The sequence below is a fragment of the Galeopterus variegatus genome, unplaced genomic scaffold (genome assembly GCF_000696425.1).
Source record: "Galeopterus variegatus unplaced genomic scaffold, G_variegatus-3.0.2 Scaffold754, whole genome shotgun sequence".
NCBI classification, from domain to species: Eukaryota; Metazoa; Chordata; class Mammalia; order Dermoptera; family Cynocephalidae; genus Galeopterus; species Galeopterus variegatus.
The window spans coordinates 113,071-134,287 of record NW_007726865.1 but is presented as its reverse complement, the minus strand read 5'-3'; the positions used below and the strand labels follow the sequence as shown (position 1 = coordinate 134,287).

Genomic DNA, 21,217 nt, shown 5'->3' with positions numbered 1-21,217 from the left:
CCCCCGCGCCTCGCCCAGCCAGTGAGCGGGAACCGGTCTGTATGTGGGATCCGAACCCTCGGTGGGAGCGCTGCCGCGCTTCCCAAGCGGCGCACTGTAGCAGGGCGCCACCGGGCCGGCCCCTATTTTCTTTCTTTTTTTTTTTTAAAGATGACTGGTAAGGGGATCTTAACCCTTGACTTGGTGTTGTCAGCACCATGCTCAGCCAGTGAGAGAACCAGCCATCCCTACATGGGATCCGAACCCGGGGCCTTGGTGTTATCAGCACCGCACTCTCCCGAGTGAGCCATGGGCCGGCCCAACCCTATTTTCAATTAATACTATTTTTGGAATGTTTTACAAACACATTTGAGATTCCTTAAAATTTAATCTGAGGCTATAAAATCTTTTTATTTGTTTTTTGAAACCTAATTGATTGTACATATCTGTGGGATACCATGTTGAATATCATTAACTGTGTGCAATATGTGATGCTCAAATTGAGATAATTAGTATATCCAACATTACACAATGTGATCATTTTTTGTAAGGTTATAAAATCTCAAAATCTATTAAGAATGAACGACTTGGATGACGGGGTCTTTCTTGGTCTCCCTCTGTGTTGGGGGCATGGCCCTGGCAGGCTGTGTCTCCTGGCCTCACCATCTTTGCCTGGGCTGTGATGACAGTTTTGTAACTGGTCAGACTTGCCCTTTGTTGTTCTGATGTCTGTGCAGACACTGGAGTAATGTGTTAAAATGCAAATATGATTACGTTACTCTCCTGCTTCAAAGTTGTTGATGGTTCCCTGCAGGATAAACTGTAACTCCTGAGCACGGTCTGCAGGTCTCTTTCTAAGACTCACATCATGAGCTGCCTTTGACCACTGGTGACTTCTAATTTCATTCTCTTGGAACACACGTAAGCTGTTTCATATCTCTGAGTCTTCCTCAGGCTCTTCTCTCTGCTCTGAATGCATTTTTCTACTTCTTCTCTTGGCTTAGTCTTTGAGACTCAGCTTAGCTATCATCTTCTCTGGAAAGTCCTCCCTGACTTTGTGATTTATTTCTGGCTTGTCCCTTGCGGGGTGGCATCCTACTACCTGTGCACTTTCCTTTATGCGCCTGATGCATTCTTTGTAGACTGTTAAGGTTTAGTTCCTTAAGCGCTGAGAATGCCTATTCAGCACTGAGCCTGGATCCTTCTTGCTTTATATACTCGGTGGTCAGCACAGAGCCAGGCATGGAGTTGATCTCAGGATGTGTGTGTTGAACTCAAATGAAATGAGAAAGAATAAGCCTGAGTGACAGCCTTTGAATTATCTGGTAAAGTTGTTTTCAGCAAAGAATTATAGAAGCTTAGACAGATTTAGGTACATCAGATCTTGAATAGGTTCTCCAACTTTGTAGGAGCTTCCTCAGGGAGCTCTTTTTATGTCTCATAAGTGTAATGGCCGTGCCTATTAAAGAGCATTAAAGAAAGTGGAGGCAGTAGCAGTGGTGTAATTTATCTTATGTTATTTTCACAAGTTTGTTATTCTGAGGAAATTCAGTATCCCATTAGTATGAGTTTCATGTTGTTTCATTGTAATTTTGTTGAACCTAATGACGTCACAACTAATAAACCTGCCATGTAGTAACCAAATATCACTCAGCAAAATTTGATATTCATAAGTGGAGGAAAACTGTATCCCTTTTGATGTGACTAGTTTCCTTATTGAAAAATATATAAGCCTTATAAAGGGAGAATCATGCCTTAAGAGGATGTTGCCAAGTGTATAAAACAGAGATACTGTTTAGTTTTAGTCTATAAACGCAATTATTCTTGGGGGATGAACAGGTAATGCCTTTTCCTGGCACCTCATAAAACTCTGAATTCAGGATTTACCATTTTTTATGGCTTTGTGCAGCCATAAAAAATGATTTTAGTGTGATTTAACTTTGGATTATTCATCGGCAGCAAAAGTAAAAGGTGCCCAGGGTCTGATTCCTGCTGGAAGCCACCTCTTTGTCACCTCTATCTGGAGGACCAGACCTGGGCAAAACACTTCCCTTCTCTGCGTTCCTTTCAGCCTCATGAATGTCAGATCCATGAGGCTCTTGTTGCTTCACTGTAAGTTTATTGAACATAGTGGCATCACTAATAAACTTTTGATGTAGTGACCAGATATCACTCAGCAAGATTTGATCTTCGTAAATGTACGAGTTTACATTTCAACCTAATAGAATGTAAGTTCCACAAGGCCAGGGAATTTTGTCTGTTTTGTCAAAATCAGTGTATCCTAAGCACTTAATACAGTGCCTGGTACACTGTAGTAGATGTTCAAAAAACATCTGTTGAAAGGATGAGTAAATGGGCCCATGTGGGCCTTGAGCTTCTTTCTATCAAAACATAGATCTGTGCACTTGACTTTCCAGGGTGTTTAACATATAGGCTCTACCCCCAGGTTTTAAACTAGGGCTTCATTGCTGTTAAAGAAATCTTGAACATATGTCTCATGGAAGAGTTTTTGAACATGGATCTCTTTTTGGTCCCCCCAAATCACTGTCAAGATCAGCTATGTGATAACAGAAAGTACTTTGCATAAGAAAGTACTGGTAGACTGCTGTGTTACTGGTTCAGAAACTGCGTGTATTTGAGTGTTTGTGATGCAGGGGTTTGGGGGAAATATTTTTGTAATCCTCTTTCCCATTTCACATATGCTTCATTTCATGATTTTCCTCTTTCTTCTCCCTTAGCAATGTAGAGCTGAGCTTCCTTTAAGACAATTTTATTTATCACCCTCTTTTTAAAGCAGAGTGTTGTAGAACTCACCTTTGACACCTTGGGTGAGGTTGCTGCTGTGCTTGGTGAGGGTGTATTTTCTAGTTCTGATGATGTAGGCTGGGTGTGGGGTGAGACTTAGCAGAATCTTTTCCCTCTTTTTTCTTTTTGGCTTGCAAGGTGGCATACACAGGGAATAGACTCACTGGCTCCTTCCCGGTTTTTCTTAAGGCCAAGTTTGGACAGCCAAGGGAAAGGGGTGAGCTGTGAGGGTTTATAGAAACTGTGGCACTCTGGTTGAAATAAAAACATTTCACACATTTAAAAATCCACAGATGGATTTTTGTTGAAGAGGAAGATGAAGTGAGCTTGCACCTCAGTTCCGATTATCTGTAAACCTTTTTTTTTTTTTGATCCATGCATGTAATTTTTATTTGTTTGTTTTGATTGTCTTGGGAAATAGAATGAAAGGTAGTTCTCAAAAGAGGAACTTCAGTTTAGAAATCTAGGCTTAGAGAACTCACTGTTTTTTAGTTTATGCTCACAGATACTGAAATTTGAGTTTCCCTGTTCCCGTCTCACCCTGGGACGTGGGTGAGAAGATTCGAGTTCCAGGCTCCATCCTGGTGCCTGCTAGCTGGGCGATGGCAGCGGGCCACACTGGGCCCCCTCATCCCACCCTTCTCCCCTGTCCATGGGGACGATAACACTGACCTGGCAGATTTGTTGTGGGACCTGAATCAGACCAAGCAGGAGGAAGAACACTAAAATTGTGTGAGATTCTCTTGTCCTAAAGGTCGTGTGTGCATCTCACCTCCCTTTCCCCTTGATGTGTGATCTATCCACTGGAAAAATTAAAATTACTTTTTGCTATGGTTGCTCTTTGTCTTCTTTGTTTAAACTGGTACAAAGTTTAGAACCACATTTAGAGCACCTTAGACTTTCATTTTGTGTGATAGCCTCATTTCTCTGTTTTCTGCCTCTTTCTTTGTTTCCCTTTGTTCTTTCTGATTTACACTATCTGGCTGTATGAGTACTATATGTGTCTTGATATAAGCAGCTTTAGATCCCTTTTGGAACATGTTGTTAGGTGAAGAACCAGCCAGCTTAATAAACATTGCTGCACAGATTCACTTTCTCCTCTGACTTTAGACAACGAAGCCATTCAGAGAGAGGTGTGGGCTCCGCTGCTCCCCCCTCAGAGGCAGTCCCAGTGTGAACGATACTCTGTTTTGAAGAACCCGCTTCTGTTCTGGGGGTAGTGACCAATTTTGTTATCTTCATGACTAAAAATAACCTAGAATTCTTAGCTGATACTGTTCAGAATTGGGAGTTGCTAGAAAAAAAATGCTCTGAATTAAACAACCTTTATTTGTGTTGAAATTGGCCATTTTAAAAAAAAATAAACTTTATTTCAACTTTTTACATGTGCCATCAGGGAGTGTTTAACTAAAGAAAGTACTTTACTGTTTCAAGAAAGGTGCTTATACAGATGTATTTTTCATCGTCCTTTAGTGTGTCCTTGTTTGGGACAGAGTTCTAGATCATATCCAGAAATAAGAAATAGAGACAGGGCCCTGTGGGACTGATGTTAATATTTTGAGTATTGTCAATATTTTATCACAGCTTTCTTTTATTTGCATTGTACGTGATGCTGAAGGGTTATCTGCTCTTTAAGTGTGATTTCATTGTCAATTGACTTTATACTAATCCTATTTATGAAAAATTTTGTTGGTCTACTCACCTGTTCTCTAAATTGAAACTGACTAGTACGAATAGATGATCTGCAACCATGGTTTAATTTATTGATAGGGTCTACAGCAAATGATTGGTCAGTCTGAGACTCAGGCCATATTCTTATCTCCTGATCAGTGCTAAGCTTAAATCTCAGGGAAGAGTTTGTTTTCCATGAAATCTCATGGAAGACCAAAAACACCCAAGAAGTTAACATATACATATCATTACCAAGTTTTTCAGGGTTTTTGAACTTCTGCTATATCTGAATGGCCAGAATAAGAATTTCAGCCAAACCCAGATAGTTTAAATTCACCTCAGTCATTTTGGCCTTGTGAATTTAATCTAAAAGAGCTCATGAGGGCTTTCTGGCAAAGAAAAAAGTCTCTAATGTTTGTAATGCTGTACTAATAAATTTGTGTAATGTAATTCAGTAAAATTTATTTTCTTTTTCAGTTCTATCGGGAGGACCATTGCCTCAAGGACATGAATTTGAACTGTATGAAGTTAGATTTCATTGGGGAAGAGAAAACCAGCGTGGTTCTGAGCACACGGTTAATTTCAAAGCTTTTCCCATGGAGGTAAGAATACCGAATCATTTTGTAGTTCGAGAAAACTGTTCAGTGATTTACTGAAAATGGTCTAGTTTAAAAGTAGATGCATAGCTCTTGAATTTTATCAATCTATACTAAAATGAAAAAATACTTAATGAAATACAAGCTTGGGGCAGCAAATGCAACTTCTCATCTACTTCAGCAGGCTTGGAGTAACACTTGAGCAATTGGCCATAAAGGCCACCTACCTTAAGTTCCATCCTAGTGCTGTTGCTGTTGTAAAAATTCTGCTGCCTCTGCAAGTTCAACAGGTCACTTTTGTAGGTGCTATGAACAGGTGATCAGCTGAAAATAAGTAACTGTGGGAGAAACCTCAACAGTAATTAAAAGTCTAGTTTGGCTCATTTAAAACTGATAGGTTGGTTTTATTCACCCCAAGCCATTGCAGGGAGGAGAAAGAGAGATTTTTCGAGAGTGATTCTTTTGTCTGAAGAATTCCCTTCCCAACTTATCTTCTTAGTTAACTCCTGCTCTGTCTTCAGTATTCATTTGAAGTGTCATGTCTTCTGTGGGACTTTTTGTGAGTCCCTTCCCTAGGCAGGATTCAGTTCCCCATCTCTGTGCTCCTGCATACTTGCTAGGTAGCTGCCGTGGCACTGGTCCTGTGGATTGGAGCGTCGTGTCCACTGCGTCTTTCTTATTGACTGTGGCTGATGAAGACAGGGTCTCCCTCTCATCCCCCTTTTTACTGCCATCACTTAGCCAGGCACTTGGCAGACAACAATCCATGTCGGTGTAATTGAGGGATGTCCCCGTTGGTCCAGGCCTTGTTTATATTTCTTTCTATAAGGAACCTCAGTTGTCTCCAGGAAAAAGCCATTTGGTGGCATGCATGTAAGAGTATATTTTGGGCCTGCTGGGATGCCAGTCTTTTTTCTCTGTCATTCCCAACTCTGTATATGCTTACTATTAAATATGGATTGCTCATGGCTAGATACCACATCCAGTACCACCTCAGGGACTGGAAATCACTACTGTATATGCTTATGTAAATGATATGTATACTTTAGAGGGTTAAGTTGAAGTGCTTTTCAGCATTACTTTAATTATAATTATATAAAAAAAAATATTAAATATGGATTGCTCATGGCTAGATACCACATCCAGTACCACCTCAGGGACTGGAAATTACTACTGTATATGCTTATGTAAATGGTATGTATACTTTAGAGGGTTAAGTTGAAGTGCTTTTCAGCATTACTTTAATTATAATTATATAAAAAAAAATCCTTTGGAAGCTCAGGATATCCCTTTCATTAAAAAAGACCCAAGCCTTAAAAGTGAAATGTCAAACGTTTTCAGGATGGAAGGAAAAAAACCCCAAATTGTGGTAAGCTGAAGAGTGTACAAGGTATGTGATACTGAGGACAGTGGGAGAAGACAACTTCTTAATGGACTGGATGGGGAAGGTCTTCTGTGTCACCTTTCTAGGAGCCGTTTTTTCAATATCTACAGACATCCTCTTATTTCTACTGCCTTGAGACAATTCTGTGTCACCTCTGGGTACTGCCCTATCCTCAGCCAACCGGAGAAGGAAGAGTTAACACCATAAATCATCAAAGAGGAGAGAGGACACAAAACAGTCTAAAACAAGTAGAGCCGCTGGTGGTGGAGGGCAGGGTGAGGGGCGGGACCAGCCCTGGACCGCCTGGGCCTCAGCCCTGCTCTCTTCCTTGGGTTTGAAAGTCCACCTCATCACTTTGTCTCAACCAGTCCTCAAAGATGGACTTGAGCAATCAAAAGTTTCAGGGAGACATGGGCATAAATGGGTAGGCAAGAACTTCTGGATAGGAGTTCTGTGGCTTTGGTTGTGACACACAGAATTTACAGCCTTGGGAAAGTTTAGTTAGATTTGGGCAGTCATTAATCTGTGCTCTTTGCTCACAGTCAGATAGAACTTCCAGACCAAATGTTCAGACTGGTCCAGGTATTTGGTGGCATTTTAACTGCCGCATTCTGTTAGTCACAGGTAATGGTTTGTCTTGAGTGAAGATTAAATTCTGGTAGTAGGGCTTTATTTCTGCAGAAATATTTATATTTAAGATAATGGAATTACTGACTAATTTTTCTAAAATAGGTGACAAATAATATTTATATTCTTTATTATCTCAGATTATCCCTGATCCAGTCCCAGAGAAAATACTTGCATCAGTCATCCAACATTTGTTTAGGGCTCTAGCCTATTGAGTGTGTAAATGCTGTGGGTGTGCAGGTCTCTTGCAAGTGCTGTGAATACTGAGCTAGATTTTAAGGAGGAGCAGGCTGTTGATGTGGTGAGGGGATCTCCATGTGGAAGAACATTCCAGGAGTGGGAATGAGTTGTCTAATGCAGAGTTATGTAGATCACTTATTACTGGTCCCCTGGTTCTGAGCTACCACCAGGGGCCACCTCAAACACAAGGGCATGGCCAACAGGACAGTGGAGAGTGAGGGGACCAGGCACCCTCTTGGGTACATGATTTATTTATTTTTTCCATCTTGTTGTGTTGAGGACCCCTTTCCGAATTTATTTACATTTTAAAGCTTTAATCTCAAAATATTTATCTCAAAGTCACATATGAGGGGTCTTCAAAAAGTTCATGGAGGGCCGGCCCGGTGGCACACTGGAGAGTGCACCGCTTGGGAGCGCAGCGGCGCTCCCACCGAGGGTTCGGATCCCATGTGGAGACCGGTTCCCACTCACTGGCTGAGCGCGGTGCGGGTGCAACACCGAGGGTTGCGATCCCGTTGCTGGTCCCAGGTATGGGCGTGACACCGAGGGTTGCGATCCCATTACCGGTCAGTAAAAAAGACAAAAAGGAAAAAAAAAAAAGTTCGTGGAAAGATTCATATTATTTTTCCATTTTTCCATGAACTTTTTGAAGTACCTTTGTATCCGTGCATCTAGATTCTTTTTGTTGATTTCACTTAAAATTAAATGGGTAGTTTGTTAAACAAATACTATAAATAAATATTTACCACATCTGTTACATTAACACCCAGGAATGGCTTTTAACAAAAATTCACCAAAAGTCTCCCCTTCAATTTTTAAAATTCTAAATACAAGTATAGCAACAACCCTGGGTATATTTTTGATAGTACTAGTAGTCAGCGCCCACACTGCTTCAAAACTTAACACAATTTGTGACTTTAAAAAATTTAAACTGCACTTTTTCACTAAGCAAGATGGATAAGGCGTGCCATTAGTGTTTTTCATTCTTGGGATTTTTAGTTTTCAGAAGCACACATGCCTCCCCAGCCATGTGACACTTCTCTCCATGCTTTCCTCTTGTAAACATGCATCCACTATGCGTAGGTTTATTCTAAATGGCAGTGCCTTAGCAAGAGAAAAAAATCATTGTGTTGCATTTTTCCTCTCATTACCTGAAAACATGATGGCTATACATATATTAAATATGTTCTTACACATGTCTGGGTCACGTTTTCCAGCTAGAATTCTTTTATTTAATGTGTGGATATTTTTCATTGTGATATTTAATCAAGACATTAACACAAGTAGAACATTGTTAATTTAAGACAAGTTTGAGATCCACTAAAATTAATTCTTGTGTGTTTGTTGCTCTGGTGGGTGGGAAACTTCTTATTTTCTTTGGACATCGTTAGACATCTTAGCTTGTGAAGTTCAACTTTAGTGCTATATGAATTTTGCCATTTTGCTAACACTGGTATGCTCTGTGCATACAACATTCCACTGGAATTATTTATTTCATTCACATTCATTTTTGTTTTAAATCTGGGACAGATGCTGGGTGTTTAGGTTCGCGGTTCACATTCGACTTTCAGGCTGTATGTTGTGTTTTTGTGATGTGTCTGTGGACAATGCTGTCTTTTTTGCTGCTTGTAAGTAGCCTAACTGTGGTCTGTATAATTCTTGGTAATTATGATTAATCATCACACATAAATAGTTACTCTCGTAATTCTATGGGGGAGTGTTTACCAGGCATTTAGATTTATGCTGGGTCAATAAAATTCAGGAAAAAAAAGGGATGGGGAGACCAACAGAATGGCTAAATTTTAATTTTCCCAAATGAGAACGTCACTAACTCTGGACTGTCGCCATCATTTTATAAAGAGAGGATCTTTAATGCCCAAATGTAGGAAGGATGTGACCTCAGAATAAAGCATGGACCCATAAATTGAATGGATTTAGCTTTTTAAGAACTCAAGACATTATTTCCGTTTTTCTTGTTTCAGTGCAGATGAATGATAGTTTTGCCAGGGATGGACACTGAACCCGACCCCAGAGTAGCAGGACATCATGGATGGTGATTCTAAGTTTCTTGCCCTCTGGGTCTAAAAGTCGATGATTTAAGACTGAATGGCCAAGAAAGAGGTACAGCTACGCAAATATTGTAGGTCAGAACCTATTTTTATTTATACTGTATTTAAAGAGCAGCGTTGGTCTGTGTACCCTGAGAGGGCTCAGTGATAATTGAGCCACATAGCAGCTATTTGTGGAGAGTAGAGCACATTAGGTAGAAAAAAATGTTTATTGTGCAGAGCAGGATTCTTTAATTGAGAAGGGTCCAGGCCTTGGTTGCAAAATAGGTCAACAGAAATATTATGAAAACTATATTTCGTAATATAGTGCTAACCCTGAATATTACATTTGCTCCCTGCACCCTCCCCTCCAAAAAAACCCGGAATGTACCAGGTTTCTAGACATCCCGCGTTTCTTCTTTTCTCAGGCAAATGGTAGTGTCTATCACTTAAGTGGTTTTTGTAGTAAAAATGACCTGGTCTTTAGGGTTACTGCCTCCCACATTATTTTCATATTTTCCTGGCAGAAGTGTATTTATTTTTATTTACTTATTTGACTACTCTGAGAAGATTCCAGGAAGAGTTTGCCTGGTTAGTAATGAAATGATGTTCTTTTCAAGTTATTTTACTTCCAGGAACGTCTCAGGTAGAGCTTCGTGTTTGTGACTCTCTTCTAAAAGTAGGGACTTTCGTTGACTCTTCAAGAAAATGTAATAAGGATGACTTTAGTGAGAAAGAGCATGGTAAGGATTAGACATGTAAGATTTATAATTAAAGTATTTTAGATTTAAAAGGAACTTTCGAGATCACCTAGTCCAAAGTCGTATATAACATAGGAGAAATCAGAGGGTTTAAAAGGTTAAGGGTGACAAGGCAACTTATAGGAAACTGTAATATATGGCCTGGATAAAGAAGAGCATAGTTGGGTTAGTGAAATATTCCATTTAAGGAAGAATTATCCTCTACTAATGCTGTTTTTGCTAATGTTTTAAGTGGAAAGAAACAACGCAGTGGGCTTCATCCTCACCCTCCCTGCCCCCGTGAGGGGCTTTTGTGTCTGTAAGCACCCCAGATTCAGAGGGTCATGTGTTAGCCTTGCACAGGAGGACAGGAGTGAGGCTGGTACCAGGCCCTTGCCTTACAGGCTGCGAAGTCAAAACTCAGAGTGGCTTTGTGAAGACGAAGGAGTGAGGTGTCATGAAGGTGGAACCCTTGCTGCTCCCTGAGAAATGGGGGGATTTAATGGATGGTCTAGTCCCGCCCATCTCACTGAGGCGCTCACCAAGGTACAGAGGAAGGTGACCAGCTGAGGGTCACACACCTCAGCGACAGGAACGGCCTGTGCTCTGACTTCTGCTCCACGGCGTGCTTTTCTTCACTCTCTAAAGCCAGTTCTTACTAGGAAAGTCAACTCTAGCTTCAGATTTTATTTGCAATTGTAGTTAATACTTTGGACACAGGTGGCTTTGGGTGAAAAAAAGAAAGATTGGCATTATGAGGCGTTAAGATTGATGCTGAGAAATAATTTGAAATTTGAATGTTCAGCTTCTCTAGGAAGTTATATTATTTTGACCAGAAAAAGGAACATCTTGTCTCTAAAGGTAATAATTGTTGTTGTTTGGAACCCTGGAATCTCCCACAGGGCTGGGAGATTGAGCCTCTGGATAAACAGATGAAGAAATTAGAACCTTGTGCTGTAGTCTCTCCAGTGATCATAACTGTGGAAACATTCTCTCACATTGTGGCAATAAAATCAGGGCTGGGAGATTGAGCCTCTGGATAAACAGATGAAGAAATTAGAACCTTGTGCTGTAGTGTCTCCAGTGATCATAACTGTGGAAACATTCTCTCACATCGTGGCAATAAAAAAAAATAAAAACAAATTTTGTTTCCTGAATTCTAATGAACACTTGCATTTTTACTGCATAAAAATCATGCTTCGTGCTTTCACTCAGAATGTTTATTTTTTCATTTATTAAAGTGTATTTGGTGTAGAAACCTCACTGCTTACTAAATAGAAAATAAATTCTAATGTTGAACAAACAGAAATGTTCTTTTAGCTGCAGCACATGATGGGGAACTCTGCTGTTCCCACTCAGAAATAGAAGTGCATAAGGCCAGCTCGACCTTTGAATAGTCACTTTGAACCTATTCATATCAGAAGATCATTCTTTGTCATTGACGATACACAAAAGGTTGTTTTGGTGAACTGTATTTGAAAGTAACATTTATATTATGGCTGATTTATGATATAAGGCAAATTCATAGAAAAATTAAAAATTAGTTCCTATAAATGAGTATGATATGTAATTAATGTGTGGATGGTTATAGTCTTGCTGCAGGTAGAAAATATTTTAAATTGGGTTCTAACAGGTCTAAATTCTACAGTAAAATACACCTCCTCTCAATGTGCCTTCAGATTATATAGACTCTGATTTGAATGTGCAATCATTTGCCATTTAGTGACAGGGATATGTTCTGAGAAGTGTGTCCTTAGGTGATTTCGTCATTGTGTGAACATCATAGTGTGTACTTAAACAAACCTACCACACACTTAGGCTATAGGGTGTAGCCCATTACTCCAGCCACTGATGTATTTGCGCTCCGTTGTCAACTGAAACGTCGTTATGCAGCGCATGATTGTATAGTCTGTAACGAGGTGGCCATCTCTAAATAAATCATATTCATTGGTCATCCTGTGTTTGTCCATCTGTCCGTCCACCCATCCATGCCTCTGTCCATGCATCCAATAGAAAGTACTTAATGAGAACCTGCTGGCAGGCCCTGCACTAAGTGCTAAGGAAACAGCAGGGAAATAGACAACTCAGGAGTATTTCATACATTGGGGAGTACAAATGCAGTGTCTATTTGTCTCCTCCCCTTTTCTCCTAAATTGATGAGTCTTTAGAAGATATAATTGAGTGTTTCTGTGGCATTGAAAGGACCTCACCTCCTCTAATCTGTCTATGCAATATGCAAATTCTGGCCATTAGTAACTTATAAGGGGAAGATTTTGAAGACATTTATTAGAATGCAGATATGTCATTTGTGATGTAAACCATTGTCACCACATAAAATATTTATCAACTAGTATGTGAAAGGTGCTGTGCTTGGCCTACCCATCATAGGTCATTGTAGGCTAGATCGACTCCAGTAACCTAATAAAATTAGACTCAGTGAGACACAGGATAGAGATGTTTTCATGAGGGGGAAGAGTTAAGAAAGGCGTTGCATCTGGAAAGCAGCTAGAGAAGACGGGACCAGTGCGGCTGCCTGGGTGAGGACTGCGTGGCCTTGTGGAGGGGAGGGTGGTGTGGGCGGAGTCAGAAGGGTGCATCTGGTAAGAGTTCGGGCCCTGAAGTCAGAAGAACTTGGAGTTAAATACAAGCTCTGCAGCAAGCTTGGCAAGCTGGTAAACCTATTCCAACCTCGATGTTTCTGTCTATAGAAAAGGCTGGAAAGTAGCTCAGAAGTTGGCAGAGTAAACTCTTCTGTATTTCTATCATTAGTAAGAGATGGGGGAAATCAATGGAATGATTGTGAGGATAAAAATTTAGTCAAAATATCCTGAGGGGGATACAAAAAGCTTTTGTTGCTGTGAATAAGAAATGCAGAGAGTGAATGAAGAAAAAAGTTCAATATCAATGGAATGATTGTGAGGATAAAAATTTAGTCAAAATATCCTGAGGGGGATACAAAAAGGTTTTGTTGCTGTGAATAAGAAATGCAGAGAGTGAATGAAGAAAAAAGTTCAGCCTTTTTTTTCTTTAGAACTTCTCCTCCTCCCTTTAGTTGAATATATTTTTTGTAAGTCTAATCACTATGACATTTCCTGGTTATTTTTCTTGACACATATTTTTATTATTATGCATACATATACAGTAGGATTTCTATTATCAACATATTTTGTAGTGAAAATGAAGTAAATATTGCCTCGAGAAAGATAATTGGGTAATAGTATGATGAAACTTGTAATCGAATCAGAGGATATTAAGAGATTTTTAAGAGATTGTTTTTTTGTCTCTGAAATCCATTTTTTTAATGTCTTTTTAAAAATTATTTTTTATTGGAACATAGTTGATTGTACATATCTGTGGGGTACAGCATTGAATATCAGTACCTGTGTGCAATATGTGCTGTTCAAATCAGGATAATTAGTATCTTCTTCATTATACAGTGTAATCGATTTTTGTAGCCCTTACTTTCTTCCTGCCCCTCTCCCTTTCCCACCTCTGGTAACCTCAGCTTTGTTCTGTTCTCTTGAAAGCTCAGCATTTATTGTGATTGTTATATCTTTGTTTGTTTACTTATTTACTTTTAGCTCCCACATATAAGTGAGGACATGCGGTATTTCTCTTTCTGTGCCTGGTTTATTTCACTTCACATAATTTTCTCTAAGGTCATCCACATTGCTGCAAATGGCAGTATTTCATTCTTTTTTTATGGCAGAGTAGTATTCCATAGCGTAAATATATTGCATTTTCCTTTTCCAGTCATCTGATGTTGGACATTTAGGTTGGTTCCAACTCTTGGGCCAACAGACACATGAAAAAATGCTCAACATCACTAAGTATCAGGGAAATGGAAATCAAAACCACATTGAGATATCATCTCACTCCAGTTAGACTGGCTGTTATCAAAAAGACAGAGAATAACAAATGCTGGCGAGGGTGCAGAGAAAGATGAATCCCCCTACACTGTTGGTGGGACTGTAAATTGGTGCAGCCATTATGGAAAATGGTATGGAGGTTCCTCAGACAACTACAGATAGATCTTCCATATGATCCAGCAATCCCACTGCTGGGTATATAACCAAAGGAATGGAAATCATCATGTTGAAGAGATACCTGCACCCCCATGTTTATCACAGCTCTATTTACAATAGCCAAGAGTTGGAAGACATTTTTAACTCTGTAAGATCTTAAACAGTATAAAAAACAAAAGAGGGTTTTTTTTTTTTTGGTATTTAAGAATGACAGCTTAAAATGGCATGGGGATGTTAGCAAGATAATTGTGTCATTGCTACTGTTTTGCTGTACTGGATAAATACATTTTCTCTTTTAGCTTCCTAGAGCTCCACACAGCAAAAATTGATTGCTATAGTTTGGATATGACTGGCCCTTCAGAACTCATGTTGAAATTTGGTCCCCAGTGTGGCAGTGTGAGGTGGTAGGACCTAGTGGGAGGTGTTTGGGTCATGGGGTAGGTCCCTCATGAATATGCCCTCCCATGGGGAAGGGGATGAGTGAGTCCTTGCTCTTAATTCTTGCAAGAGCTGGTTGTTAAAAGGAGCTTGGCACTTCCTTCTCTCTCTCTTTCTCTCTCTGTCTCTGTCTCTGTCTCTGTTTCTCTAACCCCCTCCCCCTCTTCCTCTCTCACTGTGTGATCTTCTTGCACACGGGCTGGCTGTCCTTCTGCTTTCCACCACGAATGGAAGCAGGCTGAGGCCAATGCCCTCGCCTTGAATCATGAGCCAAATAAGCTTCTTTTCTTTATAAATTACCCAGTACCAGGTATTCTGTTACAGCAACACAAAAGCGGACAAATACGCTCATTGTGGAATCCCAGAACAAAATGCCATGAGTCACATGAGAGCTGAACCTTTCTGTGACAAGGTTCCCCAGGAGGCCACCTGCTCTGGTGATGCACATTATTAGTCAGGGCGAGCTGTGTTCTAACTCCAGCTCACCATGGTGTCTGCTATCTGACTTCTGTGTTGTCTAACCTCAGTTCCTTCATTGGTACATAAGGATAATAAAATTGTGCCTCCCTTTATGAAACTTAGGGAGAGGCTGTCAGAAGTAATAATGTAATGTTGGACACACCGTACACTGAATTTCTCATACAGTGGTGGAAAACGTTGTTATTAAGCAAACTCTGGTACTCACTTGAGGTGCTTCTAAAAACATTTTAAGGGCATAATTAGATGTGTTGGATATCAAGGTTGTACCTTAGGGCAGCACAGTTGGTTTTTTTCTTTAGAAGCCTTGAAAAGAATAAAAAAAAGAAATTGGGATTTTAAAATTGCTGAGTATAAACATTAAGTATAGAAGGAAGCTATTTATTCTAAGACCTGATGAATGAAAAGTGGACCTTTTTTCATCAATTAATGTCTTCACAAGCAAGTAAATTCTCTAAACCCAGCTTAACAAATCACGTAGACTCTGGATGAGAGAGTTTTTTCAGTGGAACCAATTTATTTGGCTCCAGAGTTAATGTATTTCCCATTCATATTCTTTGGCAGCTATAAATTGGTAAGTTCTGTGTGGAGACCCAATAAAGAGATCCCTTCCCCCTAGCCTGAGTTCTGAACAAATTAGGAAATAAGGAATTATTGGAGTCATCAGATGGAGAACAAAATATCCCCTCTGTTATGGACAGAAGTACTTTGGAGACAAAGCTTAACGTGAGAGAGGAAGTGTCTGCCCAGAATTAGGCAGATGTGCCCACATAGTTGTAGGCCATGGTGGGGGGGTTTGTGGGGGGAGCGGAAGGGGTGATGTTCCAGGGAGGATTTATTAGTTTGCATCCTAAGAGTAGCTCAGATTTCATAAGAGTTTAAAAAGAAAAAAAAAAAGGAGTTAATTGAAGGAGTGGTGAGGAAGACCAGCTTTGTTTAGGGAAAATTCCTCTAGAAACTAGCAACAAGGAAGAGGCATTTCCTGTTAATAAAACTAACTCTTCAGAATTCTCCCATTTACCCTTTAAAACTCTGTGGCACTAGACACCAGCAAGAAGACAGCCAGATCTGGGAACCAGTAAAGGAAATCTTGTTTCCTTCTACCGCGGGCTGTGCATTTGCTTGTCTGGGATCACCTCCTTTCCTTTTGCTTGCTCTGACAGAGTCACACAGTTTGCCACTTTCTAAAAGGATTTGGAAGTGGGGTGGGGTGAGCAGGGGTTTTGAGTCTCCCAGGGTCTTTTGCGGTTTTTTTTTCTTTTCTTTCTAAGTTACTTGTGTGGGTTTTTGCCCAACTCACCATCTCGATCTGGGCTACTCATGGAACCATGGATATAACTTGATTCACTTTTCAAAAACTATAACCCTGGTCCAGGGCTTAAATCACTAATCTTCTTTTGAATTTGGGTTTATGGCGCTGGAAGTATTTTGTGATAATTTTTCAAAATGAGTATCACTTATCCACCTTGTTATGGAGAACAAATATTACAGATTTTTATCAGTGGGCATTGTTCCTAATTAACTTATCAGCCCCGATGTGCTTTAACTGTGTTCCCAACCTTGCTGTTTTCTAATCTCACTTGACTGTATTGAAGGCCTCATGTACGGGTGGTGGCGTGGCTCATAGTGGAATGAAGTTGTACCATTAGCCAGGTCTGTTCCCTTCTGCTCAGCTGAAGCTCTTCCTCTTCCAGAGGCTGTTTCTCACGAGCAAGGGAGGAGAGAGAGACTGCTGCATTTTGAGTCTGTTAGGGAGGCCACGTGGTGGAGTGGTACAAACCATTCAGTTAACAAATGTTTGTTGAGTGTCTATGTTTAAAGCCAAACCCTGTGAGAAATATAACAGGTAAGAAAATGGCATTTGTTTTGAATGATTCTGGTCAGGAGAGGTCGAAGCTTTAAGACAGAAGCACGTGAAATGATAAAAATGGAAGGGTTGAGTGACAGTTCGGAACACACGCAGGAGGCAACTACTGTGGTTGGTGCTGAGGGTTTGACAATGAATGAGGAATAACCCAGGCCTAGAAGAGGTTCACGTTCCCCACAGGGTGGCAGACCTATTTTAAAAAATGGCTATTATGTCTGAGAAGAGCTTTCAGGGGATGGGAGATAGAGGAATGCAGATCATAGAACAGGGCATTTCTGCCAGGATTAGAGAAAACTGTAGACAGGAACGGATATTGGAGCCGGGCCTTGACAACTGAGCAGGAGTTCGCAGATAAATGAGGTAGGGAGAGGCCATCCCTGGATGGGAGAGTAGCATGAGCCGGGGCTGACATTCCCAGCTCCTCATGGCGTGTGGGAAAGGGCGCTGGAGGTGACCTTCACGAGTTCTGGAGTCAGGTGGGGAGGGCCTAACTCCTGCCTGAGAATTAGACTCTAACTTCTTGAGGCAACAGGGAGCCCCCAACACTTTTAAACAGGTGGAGAGTGTCAAGGGCTAGACTAGGGTGGTGGAATGGGAATGAGGTTTTAAAGACACAGATGGAAAAAGAAGAGGTGGACGTGCGAAATGTGGTAGAGGACAAAAGGATAGGGCTTGGTAGGCGATTAGAAAAGGCCGATAGGATGCTGAGCAGTGGGACGTCAGTAATGGAATATTACTGGAATGGAACTAATCCAATAACGATGCTACAATTATAGGAAAAAAGGAACCAGAACATGAGGTACTGTGGTGGGGGAAGCTGATGAATTTGGGTGAATACTGTTTTAACAGTAGTGTCACTTTACCTCTGTTGCTGTCCATATCGCTTTTAATCCCTGCCACTTTCAGATCAGGTGCAGAACAGCGGGAGCTGTGTCCCAGTTCCTTGGAAAGTTATAAAGGTGCCCTTAGCTGTAGGTAGAGTGGATGGAGAAAACTATGTTTGAAGCTACTACGCCTTATGTAATTTGAGTCTTAATTAGAATGGTGCTGATCTTTCTCCACATAACAAAAGACTGAATTAAACAGGATTACTAGATTTTATGTATTGTTAATTGGAGTTGATTTGTACTTTCGGGGGGGAAATTCAGCTTTGGAATTTCCATCCTTTTTCTTTAGGTTGATGGTCTTAATTTATTGATCTTCACAGGGCAACATGTTTCTGCCTGGGTTTCCTAGGCAACACCCTGCAGACCCACTCCTTTCTGGCGGTGGTTTTTTAAAGGGCTTTGTCTTGATATCTAAGCTCCTTGGAATTGCTACAGCTTGCTGTTGGCAGTTGCTGTTGCTACAATCTCTGTCTTTCTCTGTCATACTCCCTTCCATTGCCTGTGTTATTTTTCAGCATAGATGTCCATATCCTGTCAGTGCACTAGGGGGCTCTAATAACTTTCTGTATTTGTATAAATTAAAAAAAAAAAAAAAGGCAGAAAATAAAGAACATTGTCTGTGAAAGCAACAAATGAAGATACATTAAATTACATGGATATTTTACATTTATGTATTTTTAAATTTTAGTAGAGAATTTTGACTTTGGTGTGAGAAACAGCTTTGTGCATGCAATACAGAATTTTATTCTACATTATGAGAATTTGTTGTACTGGCATTACTGATTTGGGGTGAGCCAAAGCCTTTGAAGAACTAGACTTTTGCTTCTTGATTCCATTTAAATTTGAGCCCTCCTTATAGAAAGAATTACACTTAGTTGTTTGAGTTAAATTTCAGAAGCATTTAGATTGTGTCTCTTATTGAATAAATATTGAGTCCCATGGGGGGCAAAGATTTCAGAGAATGGCAGATGATTTTGCCCTTCTCTCCTATCCCTTTTTTGGTAGCTGGGATAAGATAGTAGGTGTAAAATTGGGCTGAAAAAATACTATAATTTTTTGCAGAATAATATTCAGTAAACATGTACCTACCCAGTGTTATACATGACTTGAGATTTTGAGCATGTGGCTTGGGAACACTATGCATTGTTAAATGACAGGCAGATTCCAGGAGACAAAGGGGATTGGAGGAACGTTGTCAAGGTCAAACATAGTCTTGCTAAATGTGAGATTGGTTGAGGTTTTTATGTAATTAAACTCAAAGGTATATTCTGGGAATTTTTATATTTGGAAGTTTGGTTTGACTTCTAATAGAATTTGAGTTCCAGGCATATGGTGGGCTTTAAATTAATATAAACAAGTGAGTGAAAGAATAGGTGGGACCATTCTTGGCTTAGTGCCAGGTGCTGAGGATTGGGAAGAGAACAGAGATGTCCTTCTCCCACCTGGGGGACTTTGCCCTTGCTATCTCCTCTGCCCCCAGAGAGCCACATGGCTTGTTCCTTTAGCATCTTTGAGTCTCTGTTCAAATGTCACATAATCAGTGAAGCTAACCTTAACTTTCCTTAACCTGCTTGGTGTCTGTGTCCCCATTCTCTAATCTGTTTTTCTCCATAGCATTTTATAGTACTTTAATGGTATATAAATACATATATAAAAATATAGTAATTTTATGTTATATATGCATAAATATATAAATATAACTATCTTATAGTAGTCTACTCTAGCTGGAGTTTAGGGGATCTGGAAATTAAGTGCTGGAGGTAAATTTAGGATGGCAGGCTGCAGACAAAGAATGGAAACTCTTGAATGTCAGGTGTCCATTGAGAAGCTTTGATGTGGTCAGAGGTATGGTGTATATGTGGTATTTGACCACGAGCAGTGGGGCATCCTGTTCAACATTTCAGTTATGATTTTTTCATTCATTCACTAAATATTTTTTGAGCATCTACTATGTATGTTGTGGGCACTTTTAGGTACTGGGCACACATCAGTGAAAAAACATGCAAAAAATCACTTATCTTATAAAACTTCTAGTGCAGTGTAATCAACTTCCTTGATTAGAAGAGGTGATTCCCTTTAGGAAATCATTGTATAAAGCAGGTGTGATGTTCGGATGACCTGACATGGGATGATGGCCTTGATGAAGAAAAAGAGGGGAGTGTTAGATGCAGCTGGGGAGAGAAGAACATTCAGAACTTACCAAGGGCTTTAGAGACGTGTTTGGAAATCCAGGGAAAGAGAAGCCTTTGATTCCTCTAAGATTTGAGCCTTGGTGACTAGAAGAGTGGTGGAGCTCTTAAGGAACGTGAGAAGGGGGAACATATTTTGGTGGAAAATTGTGGTGGACACTCTAATATGTCTTGAATTTGACAGTTGCCATTCATCCTGTGGAAATGCCCAAGAAGGGTCTAGAAATGTAGATCTGTAACTCAGAAGAGGGGTCAGAGACAGGGATTTGTTGCAGCAGCTGATATTTACTTATTGTATCTTTTTAAATCTGGCTCTAAGTAAATGAGTTAATATGGTAACGCACATATCTTTTCTTCATGGGGTGACAGTTGCAATTTTAATTTGGTATCCTGTCACCAGTGCTGCTTATTGGTGTCACAGGAATATGTTCCCGAGAAGACTAATCACATAGTACTTTACCAAAGGAAAATTATATTCCTGATTCTAGGTAATGGTTGTTTTATGCCCTTAGTTTATTACATACTATAATTGTAGCTCTAATAAGTTGTTCTTATCACATCAATAATCAATCCATTCTGGAAACTTAGCTATTTACAGTAATAAACTACTGCTATGCTTGATTACTAGGAAATATTGATGTTAGTGTAAAAGATTTGGGATTTATGTTCTTAAAATTACTTTCACTGATACATTTTGAGGTCATTGGTAATTGGTTTACATATTTCATGTTTTTATTTTTTTGAATATTATAAAATGATGATATAGAAAATGTCTTTTAGAATATTTTTGTGAGAAGCTCTCAGAACAAAAGGCTCAATCCACTTGTCTGCTCTTAGACACAACTTTATTTTCAAGAAATATTACATTTTGTCTACCAGAAGCCCACATTTGTATTGTAATGAAAAATTTCTTTTATTTACTAAGTTATTTATGCTATGCATACATCCAAAAGATTTGACATAAGTAATTAATGAAGTGCTTTTGCTCAGCATCCGGTATTTCTACTGTAGGAGTGCATGGCCTTCACGTAAGTAGTGGAAGATACGTAGAAATAATATTTCCTCCCGCTTTACAAGAACTTCCAAGGGGCAGTTCCAGTGTTGGTTAATTCAGCTGCTCAGCCATATTTCCAAGGGCCAGTATTTTGTTTTGTTTATGTTTTTCTGCTGAGACGTTGAAGCATTTTGGCTTTTCCACTTGGATCTGTTCACTTGTGGTTCAGGATGGCTGCACCACCTGGAAG

The 21,217-nt window shown here is 39.9% G+C and overlaps 1 protein-coding gene across 1 annotated transcript in view; it reads left to right on the top strand.

Moving 5' to 3' along the window:
- CA8 (carbonic anhydrase VIII) overlaps positions 1–21,217 on the top strand; it is a 146,050-nt gene that overhangs the window by 58,573 nt on the left and 66,260 nt on the right. Inside the window, exon 3 of the mRNA XM_008572127.1 lies at positions 4,933–5,057. Coding sequence (XP_008570349.1) covers positions 4,933–5,057 — 125 coding nt within the window. The remainder of the gene's footprint in view (positions 1–4,932; positions 5,058–21,217) is intronic.